Source organism: Parambassis ranga, chromosome 17 (assembly GCF_900634625.1).
Source record: "Parambassis ranga chromosome 17, fParRan2.1, whole genome shotgun sequence".
Taxonomy (NCBI): domain Eukaryota; kingdom Metazoa; phylum Chordata; class Actinopteri; family Ambassidae; genus Parambassis; species Parambassis ranga.
Window position 1 is genome coordinate 8,219,759 of NC_041037.1, and position 23,257 is coordinate 8,243,015.

At 39.7% G+C, this 23,257-nt stretch overlaps 1 protein-coding gene across 3 annotated transcripts; it reads left to right on the forward strand.

Moving 5' to 3' along the window:
* Positions 1 to 1,064: 1,064 nt before the first annotated feature.
* Positions 1,065 to 22,809, forward strand: tcf3a (transcription factor 3a). 3 transcript variants are annotated; one of them, XM_028427178.1, is made up of 20 exons: positions 1,065 to 1,623; positions 4,024 to 4,120; positions 4,481 to 4,553; positions 10,381 to 10,454; positions 11,346 to 11,421; positions 12,042 to 12,079; positions 12,251 to 12,386; positions 12,589 to 12,638; positions 14,405 to 14,504; positions 14,884 to 15,020; positions 15,119 to 15,269; positions 15,372 to 15,430; positions 15,556 to 15,634; positions 17,071 to 17,147; positions 17,237 to 17,410; positions 17,528 to 17,639; positions 17,726 to 17,858; positions 18,189 to 18,433; positions 20,235 to 20,381; positions 20,483 to 22,809. In XM_028427178.1, exons 2-19 carry the CDS (start codon positions 4,067 to 4,069, stop codon positions 20,372 to 20,374), a joined length of 1,908 nt encoding a protein of 635 aa, XP_028282979.1. In that variant the 5' UTR covers positions 1,065 to 1,623; positions 4,024 to 4,066; the 3' UTR covers positions 20,375 to 20,381; positions 20,483 to 22,809. The 3 variants fall into 3 exon arrangements, with proteins under 3 accessions (XP_028282979.1, XP_028282980.1, XP_028282981.1); XM_028427179.1 differs by lacking the exon at positions 18,189 to 18,433 and adding an exon at positions 19,658 to 19,893; XM_028427180.1 differs by lacking the exon at positions 4,024 to 4,120.
* Positions 22,810 to 23,257: the final 448 nt, after the last annotated feature.

The window sequence follows — 23,257 nt, forward strand, 5'->3', positions numbered from 1 at the left end:
ATGCTACGTATACCCTGTTGCAGAAATCTAGAGCTGAGCGTAGATGTCTTATTCCTGTGGCTATGCAAACAACTTTGTGGTATATTGTTCAACCTCATAGGAAGGTGTAGAAATAAACGAAGTTGTAGCAGTTGGAAGCTTCATATTTATGCTACATTTCAAACTTTTAATTGTAATGTAGCTCTAAAACTGATAATGTGATAATCACTGCACTTCTAGTTACATACAGGTGTGTGCTAGAGCTGTATGTGCACACTGCATGCTCTGCATGTGTGTTTGTGTGCATGTGTTTATTGAACCACAAAGTGGATGGTTGGGTTTTCTCGTAAAGGCCAGCACAGATGTTACCTAGGTTGTTTTTACTCGAACCAGTTGAGGTTTTCTCTAGAAAGTCTCAAAGCAAATACTAACTTATGACTGCAGGGTGGTTTTACATAACCACCTAGAGCTACCAGCTATGAAAACACTAAACTGGCCATTTGTGTGAGTTAAACATCCATATTGTTTGAGAAAAGATCACACTGTAAGTATTTTGAGTTATCTGCTATAGAATTTTGTAAAATCATTTGTTTGCAAAAAAAATATATAGATTGAGAACACACTTAATGGATTATATGTTTTATAAATATTAAACTAAATGTTGAATGACACTAAGTATTTTTCAGGGATGCTTGTATAGCATTGTGCTATGCTGTATTAAACATTTTGATTGTGTTTAGATATTCATTATTGTGTTATTGTCATTAGCTTGAGTGTAATTGATTTATGGATTAATTTATACCAAGGTCAAGCCATGATGTGTGTGTGTAAATAAAAAAACTTTATTACAATCTTGTTTAGCATGAGTGATCACAGACACTCTCCTCTCACTGGGTTTTTTTCTTGGTTTCTCAGGCAGTCTTTAAGAACCAAATTAAAATGCAAGAAAAGCCATTCGCAAACTGAGACTGCCCTCGAGGTGGATGCAGAAACATATTTGGGCGTCCTACATGTCAATCAAATTTTCGGCGCATCTGATTGGTCCTCCTGGTGATATTATCGTTCCATCTTCTGGTCGTCTGGTCTGTTGGGCTTTCCGCTGTGCTTGTCTTCATCCGCCAGTTAACATAGATCCCTACAAATCGTCACTCCGTTCGTTTTGCGTTCTGTTTTCAGCTACAACACGGTGACACTTTGCGGTATTTTTGATAATCGCGGCGTCAATACGCGGGCTGTCGAAACCTGCTCACCTCTGTTTGTTCGTTTCAGCTGAAATTGGACACCGCTTATGTCTCAGCGTCCATGTCCTCCCCTAGGCTGCGCTGCGGAGTGATATTCCATTGGAACCGACAATGTGGAGGCTGTTAAAATGTCTACTTGGAAAATGAAATGGTTACAGTTTCTCTAACAATAAGGAAACGAAGAAAAATAAGAGTTATGGTTCGTGTGAAAGACGCGTTTTCAGCTTCGTGACGAAGACAACACAGAGACGAGGCGAGCGAGGAGCGGTTCATATCGTCTTTCCTCATCTTCATCAAGCCCACAGTCCGGACCACGGGGGGAAGGATTCTATCCCTAACTTAGTTTTTCTCTCTACTCCTGCCGTTTATTTCTCCCAGTTGGATGCCACATCATTAAGTCCAGGTAATGTGGACAAACACGCATTTATAACAAGCAACACGCACGTCAGACAGAAGTTGTTGGTCACGGTGTTAACGGAGTAATAATTTAGTTTTAGCGCATCGTTCAAGTTGTTCCGAGTACCACCGCCGGGAAAAGCGGGGTCTTGGATTTTCGTCCGTACGGCCTGAGTGAGCTTGTAGTGTTAATACTGAGTATTAGTGGTGTGTGTCATAGGAAACACTTCTTTGTTCACCTGAATGGGCTACAACGTTACAACACATTAGCATAATACCAGACTGAGTTAGCTCCCCCGGGATTTTGCTGTTATAGTATGTTGCCTTTACGGACACACGTTTAAACGCATTTTATATTAGTGCGGGCTGCGGATGAAATCTTTATATTTTACACATCTTTCTGAGCGTTTACTGTACTGTACCACTCTGAAATACATCTAAACTACTGTATGGTGCAGTTATTTTATTATCAATAATAATAGGCCAATGCGTAATTTTTACATTATTTGTATTTATTGTGTTTAACGAAACGTCGTAGGCCTACTTTCCAGTCCCACACTTTTTTGTTAATTATTTGCTGGCCTTTCTTTTCGTTTTGTCGCGTTTTGACCACCCAGCTGAAACTTTAGTGGCCCGACTCTTTGTTTTCATCATCCTGCTCGACGTGAGGGCAGGCAACAGGTTTTTTTTAAGGTCCTTTTAAACGTCCCGCATAGTTTTAAACCCGCCTGTGAGCTATTAAAACACAGACTAATGATAACAGGCTGCATATTTTATTCTACGCTAATAATGAGTTGTTGTAAGGCTTTTTTTTTGCCGTAAAAGTTCTCTCCTAATGTGCAGGCCAAAGGTGGGGGTGCTCAAGACAAGCGTATGCAACTTCCATTTGTTAGGAGGGGCTAAGCACTTATCCCCCATTTTGACCTCAGCTCACAGAGAGACAGAAATTGCTAGATTATGAACTGCTAAGACAAGATACCGTTTCTTTCTTGCTTTCTTTTTTAAAGGTGACTGCACTTTTCTCGTTGCTGGTCAGTTGTGTTACTAACAGCCGTTTTGCCAATGTTTTTCCAATGTTTACATCCTTTCATGCCTTTTAGATTGGAATAAACTTCGTTTGTAAAGTACTTGTAGTTTTTTTTTAAAGCTGGCTTTATCATGGTAATACTGTTTACAGGAGTGTCACTGGTAAAAGTAATGGTCTATATACATGAATAATATAATTTAATGTAATATAGCTGCGCATTTTAAGAAACTATTATTTCAAGAAATCTCCTAAACTGGTCCTGAGCTTCAGGCTTGCCCGAAGACATCATTTGCCTCATCTCAAACACCACTTTGGCTCAGTTTCCCAGTTTCCCTGACCGGCACTAACAGAAAGATATATAGTGTTTTTTGTCATCATTCTTAATATAATCAATATATGTGACATTATGCTAATCCCAACATTATTTCAGTATTTTTACTAGATACTCACTGCTATTGTTTTATTGCAACGTGTTTTTGCTGCTTGTTTCCCAACCCCTGTAAAGAAATGGTCCTTTTTTTCATATGGACAACAGTTTCCTGTGTGCCATGGTGATCATATACCTTTTAGAGGCCAGCCTGTTGTGTTGTGTATATTAAAGTGAGGAGAGCTGTTAGTGGAAGTTGGTTTTTTGAAGTGGAGGGAGCAGATGGGGCCCAGGGCTTGACTGACATCCAGTTCAGTGTGGCCTGTGGCTTAACCATGGTCACCCACATTAGATGTGGTGTGATAATGATGTAAACACACTGTAACCTATTCGGTAACAGTATTCTGTATCGTTTGTTGAACCATCACCTGAGCCTGCATAACATTGTTCACCAAATGCACTTGATCACTGTTGTATAAAAAAAGCTATTGTTTCTTCGCCACCTTCTTGAAACAATGCTAATATGTTGTGGCAGAAATTGGTATTATACGGATTTTGTGGTGCAGGTTAAGATTTTGTTGATTGTAGTATTTCCTGAAAGGCTGTAGCAGTAAATTCAGCTGTTTCTCTTATTTTTTGTCATTCTGTTGTTACTGTTTCTTTATTGAAACTACCATCATAACCGTTAGGAATGATTAAAGTAGTAATTTAAAAAATAAAGATTAATAAATGATGAAAATAATAATTAATAAAATTAAACATTTTCTATCACTTGAGGTGAGTGGAATAAACATGGCCTTCTTTTGTCTGTTTGGACATTATATTTATTTTTGACCATACCATCCTATTCAGTATTCATTATCTATTGTCAAAAACACTAGTACTTTTCAGCAATTTGTCACGTTATCAGAAACAAAATAATGAAACGTGTGGTATCTTTTTGTTAGTCAGAATAGTTAATCATCATACCAACAAGGAACATAAACTCATACTGTCCTTACCTCTGCTTGTAGTCACTTGCTGAGACTGAAAGGGCCAAGTGAACAGCAGCAGAGAATGGCTGCAGTGGAAACAGACAAGGAGCTCAGCGACTTGCTGGATTTTAGCGCGGTAAGATTTCTCTGAAGATTGCTCAAACTTGTCCAGTATACCTACAGAATGGCAAATTATTTTAGCACTTCTGAACAGTTGTCAACTAGGTTGAACAGTGAGTGAATGGAATCCATGGTTGGATTAGGATTACAGTGCGAACATCAGCCACTTATTTCCAAGGTTGTTGTAGTTGTTGTGCCACATTTACTTAAAATCTACTAAGTTTCTTAATCCCGTTTGTAGGTTTTGGATAAACAGAATATTTTTGATTTAGCTTCTAATCATTCTTAATTTTTGCCCAAATGAGGAGTATGTCGCTCAGTTAAGTCTTACTTGGCTTCCAGGTGTTTGTTTACATTTTCTTTTCTCTCATTTCAGATGTTTGAGCCACCCGTTTCGAATGGTAAGAACCGGCCGACTACTCTTGGGAGCAGTCAGTTTGGAGGTTCAGGTAAGACAAAATCCTTTTTCATTTACCCACTTGAGCCATATGATCTGTTAACTCAGTTTGTTTTGTTTTCTCTTTGTTACATCTCTGCCTATTAAATAAGAAACCTATTTATTCTTAAAGCTTGTGTTTATTTTGTATGTATTTGTGGTATTTTTTTAAGTTTCCTCCAATATCTTAGTAAAATAAGTCAGTGCTGGTCTTCTTCCAGTCCTCATACCCCATATTCACTCACAAGTTGTGTTGAATTGTAATGAAACAGGAAGTTGTTCCTGTTGTGGCCTCTTCTTCCCACGAAGTGGCTCTCAGCTCACAGATTATTGTAGAGAACCTTTAGGAAACATTGCAAGGTAATTTTATGTTATGCACCTCAACCATCATCTCCCTTACACTTCCTCATCCTCGCCTCGCAGGTGTCCCTTCCCTCACTTTCTCAGCTGTTGCCATTCAATCATTTAAGGACAAAAGCAGAGGGTGGGGGGGTTTGGTGGGAACAGCTCAATTAATCTCCTCTGCTTACGCTGTGAAAAAGTGTATTCCCTTGCCCCACAATCTCGCACCCTACTTTTCCCCTTCACATAACTCATTTTCACCTAGAGCTATTATCCATCCTCATCATCAACTTTACCAGCCCAACCCTTACTGTCAGTTTAAGACATGTTTGTAGCTCAAGATCCGGAGAACGGTTTTCTTTATTTGGCAGTGGTTATAGTCCCTTTGCAATGCTGTAAAAAATGTATATCTGTCAATGTCTGCTACTACTGATAATACTACTAATACTACCTAATCCACTTGCCCTACAGAAATCACCCTTTATTTGTAGAAGTGCAGTAGGTCTTTCAGCCGGCAATAGAAACGAAACAGGATATTCAGCGCTAAGATGAAAGAGAAGGCATTCAGTGGCTGGGTGGGGTATAGGGGGCTCTATTTCATCTATTCACTTGAGGGCCACTTACTTGTTCTTTTGTCATGGCAAGCTGTGTGCTTACAAAAGCGACACGTAGATGTTATCAATCCAACGGCTGCTCAGAGTATTGTTCTTAGGGAACCCAAAAAATGTTTGTCAATTTTAGGTTTCAGATTAATTTTTAATAACTTTTCTTCATTTTAGACAACAGAAGACTACCCTCTCTGTGTCAATATCCAACTGTGTCCATCTATATTATCAATATATTCTTTGTGAATTTGGCCACACTTTTTGCAAAATGATGATGTTGAAAAAAGAGAGAGAATGCAGGTTTCTAGTAAGGAATCTGTGAATCTGACTTGGATAGATATTAGTTAATCTGTTCTTGGACATACAGTTGCTTATTTTTGTTCACTCCACATAGGGCTGTGCGATTTGACGATAAATGATCGTGAAGGATTTGAACGTATCGGCGATCTACCAGAACGGACAGATCGTTTTATCGTCCATAGAGCACCTTCTATTAATTGCAGTTCTATGTTCGCGCAGACGCATGAGTTTTTTTCACTCGTCCAACTCTCAGCGCGCTTAATGTGAACACGACCAACCAATGACAGCCTCACTGTTAGGAAGCTACGGCTGAAAACGAAAAGAGAACGGAGGAACTGGTCCCTAAAATGAACTCCACCATTATGTTCGGTGCTGTTTCTGCCGGCAGCAGCGGCGCGTCTTCTAAGCCTGTGTGTGTGTGTGTGTGTGTGTGTGTGCGCGCGACGTGTCTCGCAGTGGAAGGGCCGCGTCTATTATAATGCTACGAGCGCGTACGCGCCACCTGTACACCCACCTGAACATTTCCAGCTCGTTATATTCAGGTTCGCTGCTGTTGTGCCGTCAGCACCTGTGTGTGTGTGTGTGTGTGTGTGTGTACATCAGATGCAGACAGAGGCAACAGCTAATGACGTCACCAAAACAATAATGCAGGCATTTGATGAAGAGGCTCCATATGAGGACTCTAGTAAACGGTGGACAGAGGTGACGGCAGCAGCTCCGTTTGTCCTTAGATATGATTCCCATTAAAGTTTGATCATTTGTTCTAAATCACATTGAACTTTAAGAGTTACTTAAGTCTCAATACTGTATTTATTGTTTAACCTTAGGAGGCACACTTCAGTCTGTTTAAATGACTGTTGAATAATACTTTACAGAATTACATCAGTCTTCTTTTTAACCTATTTGAAATAAAACTTAATTTTGTTCTGTACATTATTTAAATTTTCATGTTTATTACACTGAGTGCACATTATCAGAGTTGTTGTTTGCCTTTAAAATCTACTGATAGTTTTTGAGAGGTGACAGAGGTGACGTCATTTACACAGAAACATGCAAATTAGTGTCAATGTAAAAACAAATCGTGATAAAATCGAGATCGTGATTTTATCATTAAAGAATCGTGATATAAAATTTTTGCCATATCGCCCACCCCTAACTCCACAGATAAAGGAGATTTCTGCTACTCTCAATGTGCAGTAACTAGACCTGTGTTGTGAGCTGAACATCAATGTTAGATAGAGGAAAAAAAATCACTTTGAAAGCTTTTAAAGTAACAAGCTTGACTTGGTTTGTTCTTTATTATACAGACAAGTAAAGACGGTGGTTTGCAGCTTTCAAATGAATTAGTTCCAGTGTGTCTTGTGACTTGGATAAATGTAGTCAGGTTCCCTGCGATCGGCACCGAGTGTAGTACCCAACCACTACTATGGTACCAACTATGTTTATTGAACCACCTGGTAGATAGATTGTAGATACTGTTTATCAATACATGGTACGTAACCCTCTTGTTTGTCCTTGTCATATCTGTGAATGTTGAAAGATCTTTACTTTTTACTACTTCACAGAAAAACTCTTTCCTAAATTGTTAAACTATCCCATCGAGTAGTGGAGCAGCTGCCAGATGTTTTCCTTATAGAGTCAGTTAGTTGCCTTTTTCCCCCCAGTATGGTTGAGGTTTGGGGTACGTGGAGGTTTAGCATTTATGTCTGTGGGGAACCTCCCTTTTGGAGGCTAGAGTAATGATAATATCTCTGCTCTAGTCCTGTGTCTGTTCAGTCTCTTTTACTGTTATTTTTCAGAGTACACTTTCATTTTTTGTTCACTGGAAACTGAAAAAAATTAGATGTATTTTTAAACTTTTGGTTTTGCAGAAGGAGGAGATACACATTTGCATGAAATGTTCCATTTTCCAAACAGATGTGAATCTCAGAGATAAAGTGATGTTAAGTTACAAGTGTACTGCCTTGAATATGGACAGTTCTGGTACATATCATTGTCAAAATGTATGTAATTTACCTTGTGTCAGAGAACATACAAATATAATTGAAGCTGTTTTTATGCGAGTGAGTTTGGACACATTGTGTTGTGAGTCTGCAGTGACTCACAGGTTAAAACAATCCAGCCTGTGTTATGTACATTGTTCAGTATTTCATTAACAGTGTTCACTCTCTTGAGATTTTAATCTGACATCAGGCTTTGTGTCTGTGTGACTCACTTTGCCAAGGGAAGGAAGAAGTTGTGTAGACAAATGGCGCACTCAGTTATAGGAGCCTGGGGCAGTGTTCCTGTAAAAATGAAGACATGTCTGCAAGTTTGGTCAATGTATGTGCCTTGGCTTTGCTCATGAAGCTTATGACTCAGGCTGGCTGTCTGTTTCCAGTATCTCTTCCTGTGTAATTATAGCCTGGCCATGCTTAAAGGGGCGTAGCATGCTGGTAGGAGAGGTGCATTGGGGTTCTCCAGAGAATTTGTCTGATGTTACTTACCCTTTTCTTTATTTTCTCTGAATCATGCACTACATATGTTGTTGTCATGATTTTTAAACTCTTGTTGTGCTTCTAAATGTGTTAAGACAGTTGATTGTGTCTAAATGATGATTTTGTTTATATACTTGTGTTGCCAAAGCATTAAAAATGTATTTAGAATTATGTTAAACCACATTATGAACTACACGTTGGCCAAAGAACCTTAGCAAAAACTAGTAAGGAGTATACACAAATATATGTCTACATTAGATGACAAGACATCTCACTTGAAGCTATAAATGTCTACCAATTCAATTGAAAATTTCGTCATGTCTGACAGTTTCTGGAAACAAGTGAGTTGCTGCTAGGATGAGTTTTAGGCCCTTTGTGGAATGATGGCATGAAAGATGCCAGAAATTTATCAGCGCTAGTGGGAGCCCGGTGATCGTTATAGTGAAGTCATTTCAATGACTTTCCATTTAAAGCAGAGTATTTATAATTTCAGCAGTCACTCAGAACATCACTGTGCATGTCTTCCTTACCAAACTATAGCCACAATATAGTATTTGTGTGATTAGGGGGTTCCATTATTCCATTAATAAAATAAGATGAGAACACAGGCATTGATTATTATAATAATTATTGTCATTATTATATAACACTTAATTAGAACGTGAATTAATTTGCAGTAATTCATTCAGTTATATATCTTATTTCAAGATATATTCCACTTTCTACCTTTAAAACATAATGATCCTTTAGTACAGTTTCTTCAGGTCTGAGTGTTTACATGAATACTTCTATTATTGCTGAAGGTATTTCCAAAATTATTGTGTACCCATCTGAGTGCCTGGAAAAATTTCATTTATTCTTATACGTGAGTGCTTGTGGAGGTGGTTTTGAATCATGGTCGTTCTTTATTTTTTTATTTTTTTCTGTCTAACAATCCTCCCAACAAGGGAAAATGCCACATGGTCATGTCTTGCTAATTAGCGAGCGCTTTGATATGCTGCATGATTCTGATTACATGGTGGTATTAAGTATGTAAGTGTGTGGTCAATGAAACTTCAATTTTATTACTCAGTATTGACACTGCAACTGACTTTTAGAATATAAAAATAAGTAGATTAGAACCATTTAGGTCTTTTTCTGCCTGCTGTTTTGTCCATGATGTTATGAATGCAGAACATTTGAATGTGGAGGTTGAGCACTGATGACTTACAGCAGAAACAAATGTTGCATGCATTTTCTTTATCATCTTTGATTGACGTGAAGATTGACAGTCAGCCATAGAGAGGGTACAAGACATTGTCTCCTTCATCTCTTATTCTGCTGGTGTCGTGTGTATAGATCACAGTTGTCACGGCAATCTAGCAGCTCTCAGTGCTGTGGACCCATCATTCTGTTCTACTGCTGATCCTGTCATGATTCTAGCCCGCCTCCACCCCCCTTCCTACTCCGCTTTTTAATTAGACAACAAAACAAAAAATATGAATATTCATAAAGCAGGGCTTCATTAATATGCACAATTATGCAAATCAGCATGCAATTAAGCTTCAGCTTTCCCCCAGAGATACTGTGATGCAGTATGAGAGGAGATTGAGAGAAAGGGGACAGGCAGGAATTTCTGCTTCACCAATCCTTAAAATCACTCCTTTCAAACACATTCACCTCCCTTAAAGTGGCAGTGCACTGGCCAGAAATAACTCATATCAGTTTTGTGAGATTGAGACCTTCAGTCTGTGTTAAGGCAAAGGTGTAGGCCAAATGTGAGCGAAATAGATGGTCTATGAATGACTGTTGCCATGGAAAATGTAAAGGACTGGAGTGGGAGAAGGAAGAATGTCGAGGATGATTCTGGGAGCCACATACTGGGTGTTAATTATTCAAACTTCCTACAGCTCATATCCACGCTATGTGACAGCACTGTCACTATGCTGTCTCTGTGTGAGCTGTGAAGTGAGGCTTTTCAATGGAGTTTACTTTGAGCAGCCTGAAAACCTGTATCAAAGCAGGTCATCAATATATCCAGTTAGACATTTATTGCAAAACCAATGTGTGAATCCCTGTTAAGAATGTGTTTGTCATTTAGTGGCTAATACGCCTAACCTAATTCTTTGTCCTGCAGGTATAGAGGAAAGGAGCGGGTCTACTCCCTGGGGACCTGGTGAACGGAACACTCCATCGTTCAATCAGGGAAGGGTACGATTAATTCTCACTTACTTAATTGAACCTGGTTATGTTAAACTCGTAAGTTTGGATGATCACACACTTGTTTAGTCTTGGAACCACACTAATTGGAAGAGTCTATGCTCTGACCCCTCTGCAATAACAACTGATTTCCAATCCAGGCCAATCCCAGTGTTATTCTATATGTTGACTTTTACAGACAATTGGAATTGAGGTACTTTCACTGACAACCCAGATGGTTTTGTCACACATTGGTTGCAGATCTGTGCAGTTGTATCCACAGGCATACTTTTTATTTATAACAGCATTACACAACTGCAAAAAAAGATAGCACAAAGGGTTAAAAAGCACCAGTAGAAAACAGTGTATGGAACAGTGTGAACACATGAGTGGAAATATTAGATTCATATGTGTTTGGTAAGCTTTCAGTTCCCTCAGTTCATACGTGTGTGATACTTTTGTTATAATGGCGTCACATGCTTCCCATGCTTGACAGTATTTGTTCTTTGCTCTTTATTGTGGCGCTATTTACACTCAGGGACTTTTACAACAATTGTTACCTCTGTTAAAGGAATGATGGAAATGTTTTTTTGAGGGAACCATACACTGGACAGATGTGTCAGTTTGAGAGAAATATTTAAATGTTTTGTAATTTATACTAGTAGTGATTTTTCCCTATGTTTGTAGTATATTGTAGATTTCTTTTATCTCCAAACTCCAAGCTGTGTCAGACCAAATTAAAACTAGGTCTAATCCACATCCTCAGATCCAAGTTGAGTAATCTTTATTGACCCATTCACGTGAACACACAAAGGTGTATTTACTTACATATTTGCTTTGATGTTTGTTTATATATGTGTATGTGGTCATAGTCCTCATTCCTTTGCATTTTCTTTTCTTCAGGGTTATGCAGAAGAAGGCCTTTACAGTGAGCAAGAGGGCATGGCCTCTGCCCCCATATTTGGATCGGGGGTTGTTGGTAAGTGGGATTAAATTTTTCATTTTTTTTCTTTTGTTACAAACCACAGAGAATTGGAGAAATTTGGGGGCAGCATTTCTAATATTAGGACATATTGGTGGAAGAATATGCTGACTGAAATGCACAAGTTTATTTCAATAGACAGTGTGACTGAATCAGAACAATGAGTTGTTTGTTTGCGTGGTTAGACACTCATGTACCCGTTTAGGGCAAACCACATTATTGGATGAAGGGAGTAGGGCAATCAGGAAGGATGTGGAGGAGGGGTTTGTTTGTGTGTTGCAGTTTGTGTGTTCAGCATGGGAGGGGTGGAGGGGGGGTGTTAAGGGCACCCATGCACAAACATGGCTCTCCCCTGGGATCACAGTGGCCTGTAGCTCTCTGTTAAACTGTCAGGGGATGGGGGGCAGAGGTTGGGCACAATTGCCACTAAACACAGTTATAATAGTCCAATTTGTCGTTTTTGTGCTGTCCACAGCCATAAACACCACACATCATATGCACACATGCGGCAGATGGGAGGTACCAAAATGAAGAAAAGGGATTGACCTGATTGTGACCTTATAATAACATAAAAGTCCAATTTTCACAATCATGACATGAATCCTCTCTCCTAACAGGGAAGGCTGAAAGAGGAGCATACCCATTTGGAACACAGGTAAATCAATTTGAAGGGATGTATTCTGACTGTCATGTCCTCTTTTTTACTGCTTCTCCAGAGGAATTGTGTCCCTCAGGCAGTTTTATTTTCCGTATCATTACTTCCCCTGTCCTCTCTTGTTTCACTATACGAGATTGTGTCTTAATTTTTTTCTTAATCTTTTCATAGCCGGGCTTTATGCCCAGTGAGATAGCCATGCCGAGTCCTGATGCCCTCTCCCCATCTGGCGTTAAGCCAAACTCTATGTTTTATTCCTCTTATGAAGGGAGCAACCCTCGCAGGAGACCCTCACAAGACCCCACTGGTAAGAATCGTTTGAGGCACAGTGTTTCAAATAAATTTCATTCAGAAAGTATTTTGTTCATGTTTGTTTATATTTAAGCTTGCCATGACTTCTCCAGTATAAAGTGTCTGACAAATCTCACTTCTTAGTAAGAGAAAGTGATATCTCAATGTGGAAAAACATTGAATAACAGCCTGATCAACTCCTGTCTTCCTCCCTGCAGAATCCCATCCAAAAAAGATCAGGAAGGTGCCCCCTGGACTGCCCTCCTCTGTAAGTATTAATTTTTCAGCCTTGTGCTATACTGTATCCTAGCCTTTACATTCATTCCACGGGAGCCCACCTTTTCACGTTTTACACCCCCTTTCACATTCCTTTCGGCATCCAAAGCCTCTCCTTACAGCCTGCAGAGCTGTATAATAGCTGCAATACAGGACTTCCAGCTCTTACAGCTGTGCATCTGCACCACCAAAGTAAAAAAAAAGGCAACTCATTCACCCAGTCACTCATTTGCAGTATGTATTTATAGTGTGTTGTATTTGTGGTCCCTTTACTTTATGGTCACATTTTTTTCCTTCTGCCAAGTATACTCGTCACTAAAGAGAATTCATGCTGGGGTTTGATGGTTCTTACTTCTCTTTTTCCTCCCACTCTTGCTCTCTGGGCACCCTATTTCCTCATTCTCCCCCCCTTCTCCCACTACACCCACCTCTCTTTCCCCCCTTCACCACCACCATGAACAACAGCCCTCCCCCATCCCTCTATCCCAGCTGCCAGTGGAGTTGGCTGCCATCCAGGATTCGGCAGATGGTTCAGTAATTAGGAGTGCATCTCTCCATTCCCTCTTCTCTTCTCCCCTCTTTTTCCTCTCCTCTTTCTCAGTTTAATCATATTACACAAGAAAACTTCAGTCCATTTGGATTAGGAGTTTTTCAGACTTGGTTTGATACTTGATTTTCATCTAGAATAGCCTTGATTGAGAAAGAAGTGGTGGTTCAGAACATTGGTTTCTTTATACCATTCTAACATGAACCAGATCCAACTGCAGCTTCCATTATATGGCCACATCTTATTTTGTTAAAAAGATCAAATTATGTTTCTGCAAACCATTCTGGACCATGTGGAAAACTCATTGAAAGCACATTTAATAGATACTGTGCTGCACATGTCTGCAGAAATGTTGCAATTTTCTGTTTATTCAATTAAGTAATAAAACCAGATAGTAAATATAAATTCCACCCTCTAGGTGAACTGTGTTTAATCAGCTGGAACTGTTTAAGTTGCTATCTGATTTTGTTTGTTTGTTTAAAAGACTTCACTCAGGCCTTCTAAAACCCACTAAGGCCCACTAACATGTAGCTTTGGTCTGCATTCACTCCCAGAGTAAATGGTTCTTCTTTACTCAAATATGTGTTTTGGTTCTGTTTGGAAGTGATATAAACCTGACACACGTTGATTGTTGTTCCTTTTCTGGTGCTCCCCTTTTTTGTATTTGTAAAATTAATCAAATCAATGCCCTTTTCATCACAAATGACACCTGTCTCAATTCAAGCAGTACTAACACCAGTTTAAGTCTATTAAAAAGAAGCACTATTGCAAAGTCAATGCTATCCTGCTTTTTTCATGAGCATAGGCTACATACTGCAGGCTTCATTCCATGATTATAGACACATACCGCTTAAAAAAACAAAAACAAAGCAGAAACATGATCTGTACCAGGTTCTGGTGGTTGCCATCTTGGCTGAGCCAGGGCCTGCCTAATTGTACACTACACAGTCATGCTCTTAACTTAATTTAACTTTAAGCCTTGAAATAAATTAAACAATTGATCTAGAAAAAAAAACATTTAGTATATTTTAGGTTTGTTTATTTAAGCTGTGGAATTGGACTTTCTAACATCTATCCAACCTCAACTTACATTTTTCAGACGTGTGTGTGTGTGTGTGTACTCTATCCATATAAAGGCTCGTTTACAGAGTTTTATTTTTTGCAGCTTGCAACTAGCTCATGCCCTAATTCTTTTATGTGTTCATGTGTAGGTTTATGCACCAGCCTCAGGAGAGGATTTTAACCGAGACAATGCTGGCTACCCAGCCTCCAAGGGAGGAAGCGTCTACCCACCGCCATTCTACATGCAAGGTCAGTTGAACTCACAATGTTTCCTTACTTATTGTGTTGAGTTGAAAAGTTCACCCTGTCCAGCACACTTTTTGTTTAGTCTCAATTCATGTAAGGGTAAAACATACCTGTCTATGTAATCATAACTGGAAATTCCCTTTATAACAGCTGTGAAATTAGTTGTCTGCTGCATTGTTATGCAAGTCAAGATAAACCATAGCTGCCATAGTTGTTTGCCAGTAAATACCCTGTGGTACTGAATGGTGCATCACGGCTGAATGAAGTCATCACAGTAATGTGACATGTCTCATATGTGGCCTTCATTGTCTTTATCCCCTGTGGCTGGTTATCCCTCGCCCTTCTTGCCCCCCCCCCTTCTTCTTTGGATGCCCCCTGACAGAAGGCCTCCACCCGCCCTCCGATCCATGGAGCTCTGCTGGGTCGATGGTTCAGCCAGGTTATTCTGCCATACTGGGCAACTCCCCCCATCTGAGCCAGCAAGGTCCATTTACTGCCATTAACCCCCAGGACAGAATGGTGGGCCTTCACACCCAGTGGTTGACAGTTGTTAACTGCAGCATTATTGAGGGCTCTTGCTGGATTGTTTTTAATTGATGGATTTCTTTGCTCCAAAGAAACGGCAGCCACTGCCTCTATCTCCCCAAAACTACCCCCTGCATGGCAGTGAAGTGAACGGGGCTCATCCCACTGGCTTCCACTCTAGCTCCAGCAGCTTTGGAGTCCACAGCCACACACCTCCAATTGCTGGCACTGAAACTATTATGGGTAAATTCCTTAATGTGTGCTCCTTTTCTTAAGAAATATGCTACATATGTCTTGTTACATAGCCAAAAAAATAAGCTAAAAAAATGTTTCCCCCTTTTTAAGCCTCTCGAGGTGCAGTACCTGGGAGTTCAGGTGATGAAATTGGAAAAGCCCTTGCATCTGTAAGTAGCAATACAATACATATTCACAAATATCTATTCTCTGTGTATTATGAAAGTGTTTGTTTACTAAAATAAATTAATTTTTTGGTTTTCATGAAAGTAAAAAAAAAACATTCTTTGTCAAGATCTATCCTTCAGACCCAAACAGTAACGCTTTCCCTCCATCCCCGTCTACTCCCTCTGGCTCTCCTCAGGCTGTATCAGGTGAGTGAATGGGTGCATTTTTTCCAGAGGCCTCAAGGTCAGCTGGCTGTTTTGTGGTTTTGTTTGTTCAACAGAGGGTCTTTCCTGTGTTTTCTGGTAAGGAGGCGATAACATCACTGAAACGTGTATTGTTTTTATTCTGACTAAGCCTGAATGGCTTGAAGTGACAATGGAGCTCCATCTATTGAGTTAAAAGTGGAATTATTACGTAATGTTTTTAATAGGCGCACAATGTGTTTGTGCTGTTGCCTGTTGAACTCAGCTGTGGAATACATGTACGAATTAGAATTTAAATTTGAAACTGGTTTTACTCTATAGCAGTTGTAGAAAATGTTTTTTTTTTCTTTGTGTGTTTGAGCGGGTTTTTTTCCCAACTATGTGTATGAGTTCTGTCACCTCAGACATTTTTCTTATACTGGCACTTGACAAACATAATACGGAGATAAGTTTGGCATGCAAGACTATCTTGACATTTAGGTCATCAGATCTGGAAGTATGTTATTTGTAAGAAATGTATCATTCAGGCTTACATTTATTGTACTTACATTTGTTTGTTTGTTTTTGTTTTTTTACTTTTTAGCAGTTTTGAAATTACATTAATTTTTTTTCTACATGTACTGTAGGTGTAGTCATATGATATATTCACAGCTTAACCTTCACTTGATCTTTCACACACACACAGACACACACCAGCCAAATATAACTTATGAGAGAGGAAGGGAAAATACAGTAAAAATAAAAAGAGGGTGGGGTCACTTCCCTATTTGTCTCTGCATCGCTCTGAGTCCATGTGTGAGCTCATCATGCATTTCAGACAACAGCTACATTTGCTGTCAAAATTCAATTTCACATTAAGACTCTTGTTTGGGGTTGTTTTCATGCTCCATTTACGGAATCTTGATTTTCATCTTGTTCATCTTGAATCCATGAGGAGCTTTTTCCATTTGTTCATTATTGCCTGCAGAAACTCTTGGTGAACAACTTGTTTTAGAGCCGTATACTTTAGTTCCTGACTTATCAGTCCAGAGCACTTGCTGTGAGTTTGGCTGTGTTTCCTCATTGAAGGAAATTCTTTTTTTTTTGTTGGCCTCCTATTTGGCCTGGACTATAGTGGGTCTGGGTGGGTTTTGATGGATGAGCTGGATATCGGTGGAAAGGATTTTCTGCTTGATATGTCATGTGTCTTGTGTGTGACTTGCTGTGGCTCCAGTCCTGGACAGTGCCCATTGTTTGTGCCTCTGCAGAAGGCCGTGGACTGCATGTCCTAAAAAAATTTTTTGCCCGTGAAAGATGCTGTTGCAAGATGATCACCTTGTATCTTGTTACTGACTTTGTCACTTAATATAAAATATTAGTTTCATCTGAAACATTTTTTCTATTGGCAGACTACTGTAAATATTTATCTTCATAAATCTTGCATCTGGTTTTTTCCCAAGGCTCTGCATCCCAGTGGACTCGGTCCTCTGGCCAGGCCACACCTTCACCCAACTTTGAGGGTGGAATTCAGTCTCTGGTGAGTCAATTTTTACTGCTTTTATTTTAGATATGTAAGATCTGAGTCGTCGCCTTGTCTCATCATTTACTGTTGTTTATTCCACATAGCAAAATAAAATGGAGGACCGTCTAGATGAAGCCATTAATGTTCTTCAGCGTCACGCCAGTGGACATGGGGGGCCTGGACTTGCTGAAATACACAGTCTACTCTCATCTAGCTTAGGGTTACCACCAGCTTTCAGCAGTGCTTCACTTGGACTGGCCAGTCGTCTGCCTGGATTGGTGAGAGTTAAAAGTTCAGATTGCTGTCTTTTAAGTTAAAGTAAAAGAGTTAATGTGGGAAACCTGTTCCGCTGCTGTTGTACTGATACTGATGTCTAATCAATTGTTGCCCTAAAGGTGTCTAGCCACCATGAGGACTCTGTTGGTCTGCCCTCTAGTGGAGGACATTTGCATGGTCACCTTGGCTCTGCATCTGTCCAGCCGAGCACACAGTCTGAGGGCTTTACAGGTTTTACATTCATCTTCTGTAGTAATTATTAGTACTTATGTATACTTTATTCTGTCATCGCTCATTAACATTGTTTCTGTGTGCAGGCCTGCCAGGTAGTGTGAATCGCTCCAGTGCAGCTGCCATCAAACAAGAGGAGAGGGAGGACGATGAGAACTGCTCCCTTACAGACAAGTCGGAGGATGAGAAAAAAGACATGAAGGCCCGCCTACGAACAAGGTGTCCAAAATCTTTTTAAACCATATATTTAGGAATGAGTGAGACTTCACTGCACTTATACAGTGTGTGTGTGTGTCAGGAAACAGTTAGACAGTATTTGCAATGAACTAGTATATGAATATACAGTGTATTGGATGTAGAAATTGGAAAAGTAGACTATTTTATTGTAGTTTTAGTTATTGTAGTTTTAGACTTGTTTAGATATACACTAAACAGTAGATGGCGATAGTATCCACGTCTTCTTTACCAAATTTGAAAAGAATGCATCCAGTGAACTGTACCCATACTGTTTTCTCCTTCCCTCCTCATCTGTCATTGACACCTCACTAGTCTGGATGATGAGAATGATGATGACAATGAAGATCTACCAGTGGAGATAAAGGTTCAGCGGGAGAAAGAGCGGAGGTTGGCAAACAACGCCCGCGAGCGTCTACGCGTGCGGGATATCAACGAGGCTTTTAAGGAGCTGGGCCGCATGTGTCAGCTCCATGTCACCAATGACAAACCACAAACCAAACTGATCATACTGCAACAGGCTGTTAATATTATACTCAACCTGGAGCAGCAAGTTCGAGGTCAGTGGGTGTCAAGGGAGGAAGGAAGTGGAGGGGAAGGGCCTCTTTACAAAATAAAATTCCCACATGGCTTTACTTTCCAACTTAGACCATGTCCAGCTGTTAATGTTTTGTAGATGACATGATTATTAGTAATGGTTTATTTTGCTCCACTTACAATTATGTGTTGTGTGGGTAATTTTAAACATTATACTTCTTAAAGCCTGTCCTGAAATGGTCCAAAAGCAAGGACATGAGATTTGGAACTAAAGCTGTGTGGCTACTGTATTACATGCCCATTGTCCACCTTATCTTGTTTTCTGGTAACACATAGGACTGCTGTTTGTTCTATGTGTTGCGTCACTTACTGGCTACCTGTTTCTACTGAGTACATGCTTACATGTTTGTCTGAATTAACACCTTTTTTGCCCTGTTTTGCTTTTATTAAACTATGACGTCTTTTTAGTTTTAGGTTCATTTATCATTTTTATGTATTTTGAAACTTTCTGCTCATACTGTGCTTTATAGCCTCAAAGCTGGGCTTTTGTTGTCCTGAGTATTAACCTGCCCCCTGTTAGTAGTGGTGTCTTTGTGCTGCATGTATCAAACCCTTTTGTTTTTTTCTGCCCTGTTCAAGTACACCTTTCCATTTTTGCCATTCACCCCCATCCTCTTTTTTAGTGTCCTTTTACAGATGGTAACAGTGTCTTCCTCCTCTGCTTCACGTTCAGTTAAATACATCTCTTATTGCTGATGTATTTAACATAAAGTCTTCAGTCTCTCCTGTTAGCTTTCTTTGTCGCTCTGGCAGAGGGTGTTACTTCCTCACTCTCTTTCTCCCCTTTTGTCTCACTTGTAATTACTCCTCTTGTTCTGATGAACAGTCACCAAATCCCCTCAACTTCCATCCTGTACCCAAATGACCAAAAAGGTTGCTTGTTGAAGTTGATCGAGTCTTGGTTTGAAATCCTTCAGTGTTGAGTTTCCTCAACCCAACACTAAAATTTGACTGAATGAGAAGACTGCCAGTCTTTTTGCAGTAATTTATTTAATGTCTTCATCTCCCGCAACAAAGTCCTGCTCCACTGAGATCTTCTCACAGAAAAATTATTTCAGGAAGAAGTACTAGGTTAAATACAGTGGTATAGGGAGCTGTAGTTAAATGAGATCATCTAGGCTAGGTTCAGTGAGGGTTGTGATTTGGGTTTGTTAACCAGCCCTTCCAACCCTTTCTCCTGGCTGCAGCCTTGTTTCGGTGAGCGATGAGAACCTGTCTGCAGAGGAGAAAGAGCAGAGGGAGCGTGACCGCCGCCTAGCTAACAATGCTAGAGAGAGAGTGCGTGTTCGCGACATAAACGAGGCCTTCAAAGAGTTGGGCAGGATGTGTCAGGTCCACCTGCAGAGCGACAAGGCCCAGACCAAGCTGGTCATCCTGCAACAGGCAGTCCAGGTCATACTGGGCCTGGAGAAGCAGGTGCGAGGTAGGTCAGCCAATACAATACCATCTTGTCCATGCTGACAACCAGACATCTGTCTTTATCATAACTGGACAAAATTTGCTCATTGGAAAACATTTTTAATTTTGTTCCTGCAAGCATTTTCTTTGCAATTAAGAAAGGAGAAGAATGGGAGAACATTGAGGAAGAATACCCCTGCTTTCCTGCCAAACACCAGGACCTCTCGTCCTCCTTTCCCTTCTCTGTCTTGCTTTTCCCTTATCTTTTTTTTACTCCTACTGTTTAGTCAAACTTCAGCTTACTTTATCATTCTTAAGGCCTTTTTGAGCCCTTAAAACGTTTTGATTTATATATCTTTTTTTTAGAACGTAATTTGAACCCAAAGGCTGCCTGCCTCAAGAGGAGAGAGGAGGAGAAAGTGTCAGGCGTGGACCCCCAGATGCAGCTTGGTGGGGGTCACCCTACTCTGGGAGGTGATGGACACAACTCTGTGAGCCATATGTAATACTCAGGTCAGTCTACAGTTGGGTTTGTGACTCCTGGATGGACATGACATTGTGTTAATCTTGTTTTGTGTAAAGATGTTAATTTCTTTTTCTCCTTTCTCTTCCAGTTCCTGTTGATTGTACAGCCCATAGAACACGTGGCCTTAATCTATCATTGTCATGCATCTCAGTGTGTGTCAACACACACGCACACACCTCATTACTGTCAAAGCAGGTGGCCACATTCCTGATGAACACAAGTATAACAAGCACACTGATGAAAAGAGAAGATTTATTGATCTTTACACAACAGCATATTGAACAGTGGACTCTGGCATGGAGACCGTGTTTTTGTAAGACTTTTTTTTAAAGTTGCTTTACATGTCGGGAGCAAAACTCTTTTGGATCAAATGACACTTTTTGGAACAATTGCTCTCATGAGCAGGTTAGGATTTGTAATGTTGGATAATTATTGGCATTCCCTTCAAAATATTCGGTCTTACATTCTTCACAAAGAAAAGAGAGGTGATTGAACAAAACCTGTTTAATGTTGTCTAAAACGGCCCTAATATTCATCATGTGATGACTGAAGTACAGAGTTTGGCCAATGACTGGGCAGTCAGGGAGCTGACACTTTTTGATATGCTGGTAATTTGTTAAATTTCTTGCAAAGGCTGCAAGGTGCCACAGTCACTGAATAATTAAATGTGGATCCCAGAGTCTTATCTCTTTAAAGTCCTGTACATCTGTTATTGTCACTGCCATGCAAGTGGAATGGAAAGACGGCTGGAGAGAGAGACGAACGCTGGATCAATCCACAGAGATCAAACATGCATGCTGACATCCTGACCCTCCCTCTGCAGGGCTGCCGTTGGACTCACCATGATGAAGTTAGCTGCTCTCAGTGTGAGCAGCACAAACCCAGGGGCAGCCTGCACACATCAAATCAAATTTACAGACGCTGTTACAGTGTGGAGAACGTACTGAAAACAAATCTCAGAGCAGTTTGTATAGTGGTTAAACACATTTTGCGAGAAGGGGGAAAAATACTGAGTATTAAAAGGGATCATGAGTGTTACTGCTATCTTTTGGAGAATTTACTCTGTTGCTATTGACTGACTTGTTTGGTTGCTCTGTGTTGAGCATTTGTTGTTTTGACTTATTTTTGTCCTCCTTCCCCCTAAGAACAATTGTGGAGCCTGTTATAAGGATCTTCCTTTTGTAGAATTGATTTATCATTGTTTTCTATTTTATTTTGTACTCTGTAAGATAGTTGTTTTGTTTTTATCATTTGGAATGTGCTTTTTTGTTTTGTTTACATTGTTAAAATGTAAGACGACTCAATTTAGATTCCAGGAACAAAGTGAGGTGTGTTTTTTTTTTTACTTGGTGCCAGGTGTGTACAAAAGTTAGAAATGACAAACTGATCTGGCTGTAACATCACATGTTGTGATATTTTTAAGGAACATAAACCCATCAGGCCAGTTGTAATTGGAATGTTCTGGAGTTTGTGAAATTAATTGAAAGATTTTCTTGTGCCTTCCCCCCTCTCCTCCCTGATCCTTGATCCACATCTCTGATGAGCTGCTTGATTAGTTTTAAGGAAGGGTTCGGGGGGACGGTCTGCACAATCTGCAACATAATTCACGGTTTCATTTTGATATGAAGCATAAGTTGAATCAACATAAAGGGTGGCCTTGGTCATTTTCCTGACTTTGGGAGTTTTGATAAGGGTTACTCACCAGTGCCTGCACACTTCTCTGCTATAGGGTGGATGATGTTGCATTTAAGGATTTGTAGGTTGTACCTTTTTTTTTAATATATAATACAGATGTATAAAAAAAATCATGTATACTTCAGTAACGTCTAAATGAAGAATTACACTCTGTGACACCGGCCGCTTCAATGTGTGTGTGTGTGTTTGTCATGAGATGTAAGCTGACTAAAAACCTGGCCTACAACTTTGATGCTGAAAACTGTACTTAGAAAAATCATTTATGTTCTGATTTAGGTAAAATCTGGCATGTGCATTGATACAGCTATACAAAATGTCCTTATCAGCTTTATCATTGTACGCTGATTCTGATATGTATTTTGTATTTGTAATTTTCTTGCCCCAAAATAACATTTTTTGTTAGTTGCTATACTTTCCCCAGTAAAAATAAGGTCTCTCTTTTTTATCTTAAAAATCATTACTGAAGACTTTTATTTCTGTACATGAATGATACATCTACAGTAACCCTCTATCACAACATGCACCTGATATTTTTTGTTAACAGATGTCCTGCTACAGATCTATCTGTCTTCATTCATGTTTGGGGACAGCATCTTTGTAGGCAACTGTTTGTCCTCAAAGTGCCTCCAGTTTCCTATTTTTTATATATAAAGTAGATATTGAGAACTGTTGTGTATATAACAGTGATGTAGCAATAAATGTGCCATTTTTAATAACAGCTTTTTTTTACGATGTCTTTTTACTTTGTTTCTGATATATTTGTATTACAAACTTTATTCACCTGCCTAGGAATTCATAAATTTGACACCTACTCCCTTAGCATTGTGTAAGTTTATTGCAGCAGTGGCAACATCTGAACCAGTTATAAAGACCTTCTTCAGATTGTAGATAAGCCTATATATAAGACAAACTGGTGTTTGATTGGAAGTGAGATTTCATATAGATACCAGCAGTCATAATGAGTCCACTAGGGGGCAGACATGAGCTGCATTGTCACCTCATTGTAAGTCCATAGCAGAATATAGTTTCAAATATGTCTTGTAACAAGTGCTTTAAATAAATCCTTGCTTTAGAATAAAGACTCATCTATAAAAGAATATACACGGTATATGGAAAATAAAGGTGAATTACAACGTGTTTCCCCCTTTTTTCTTTTACCTTTTATTTT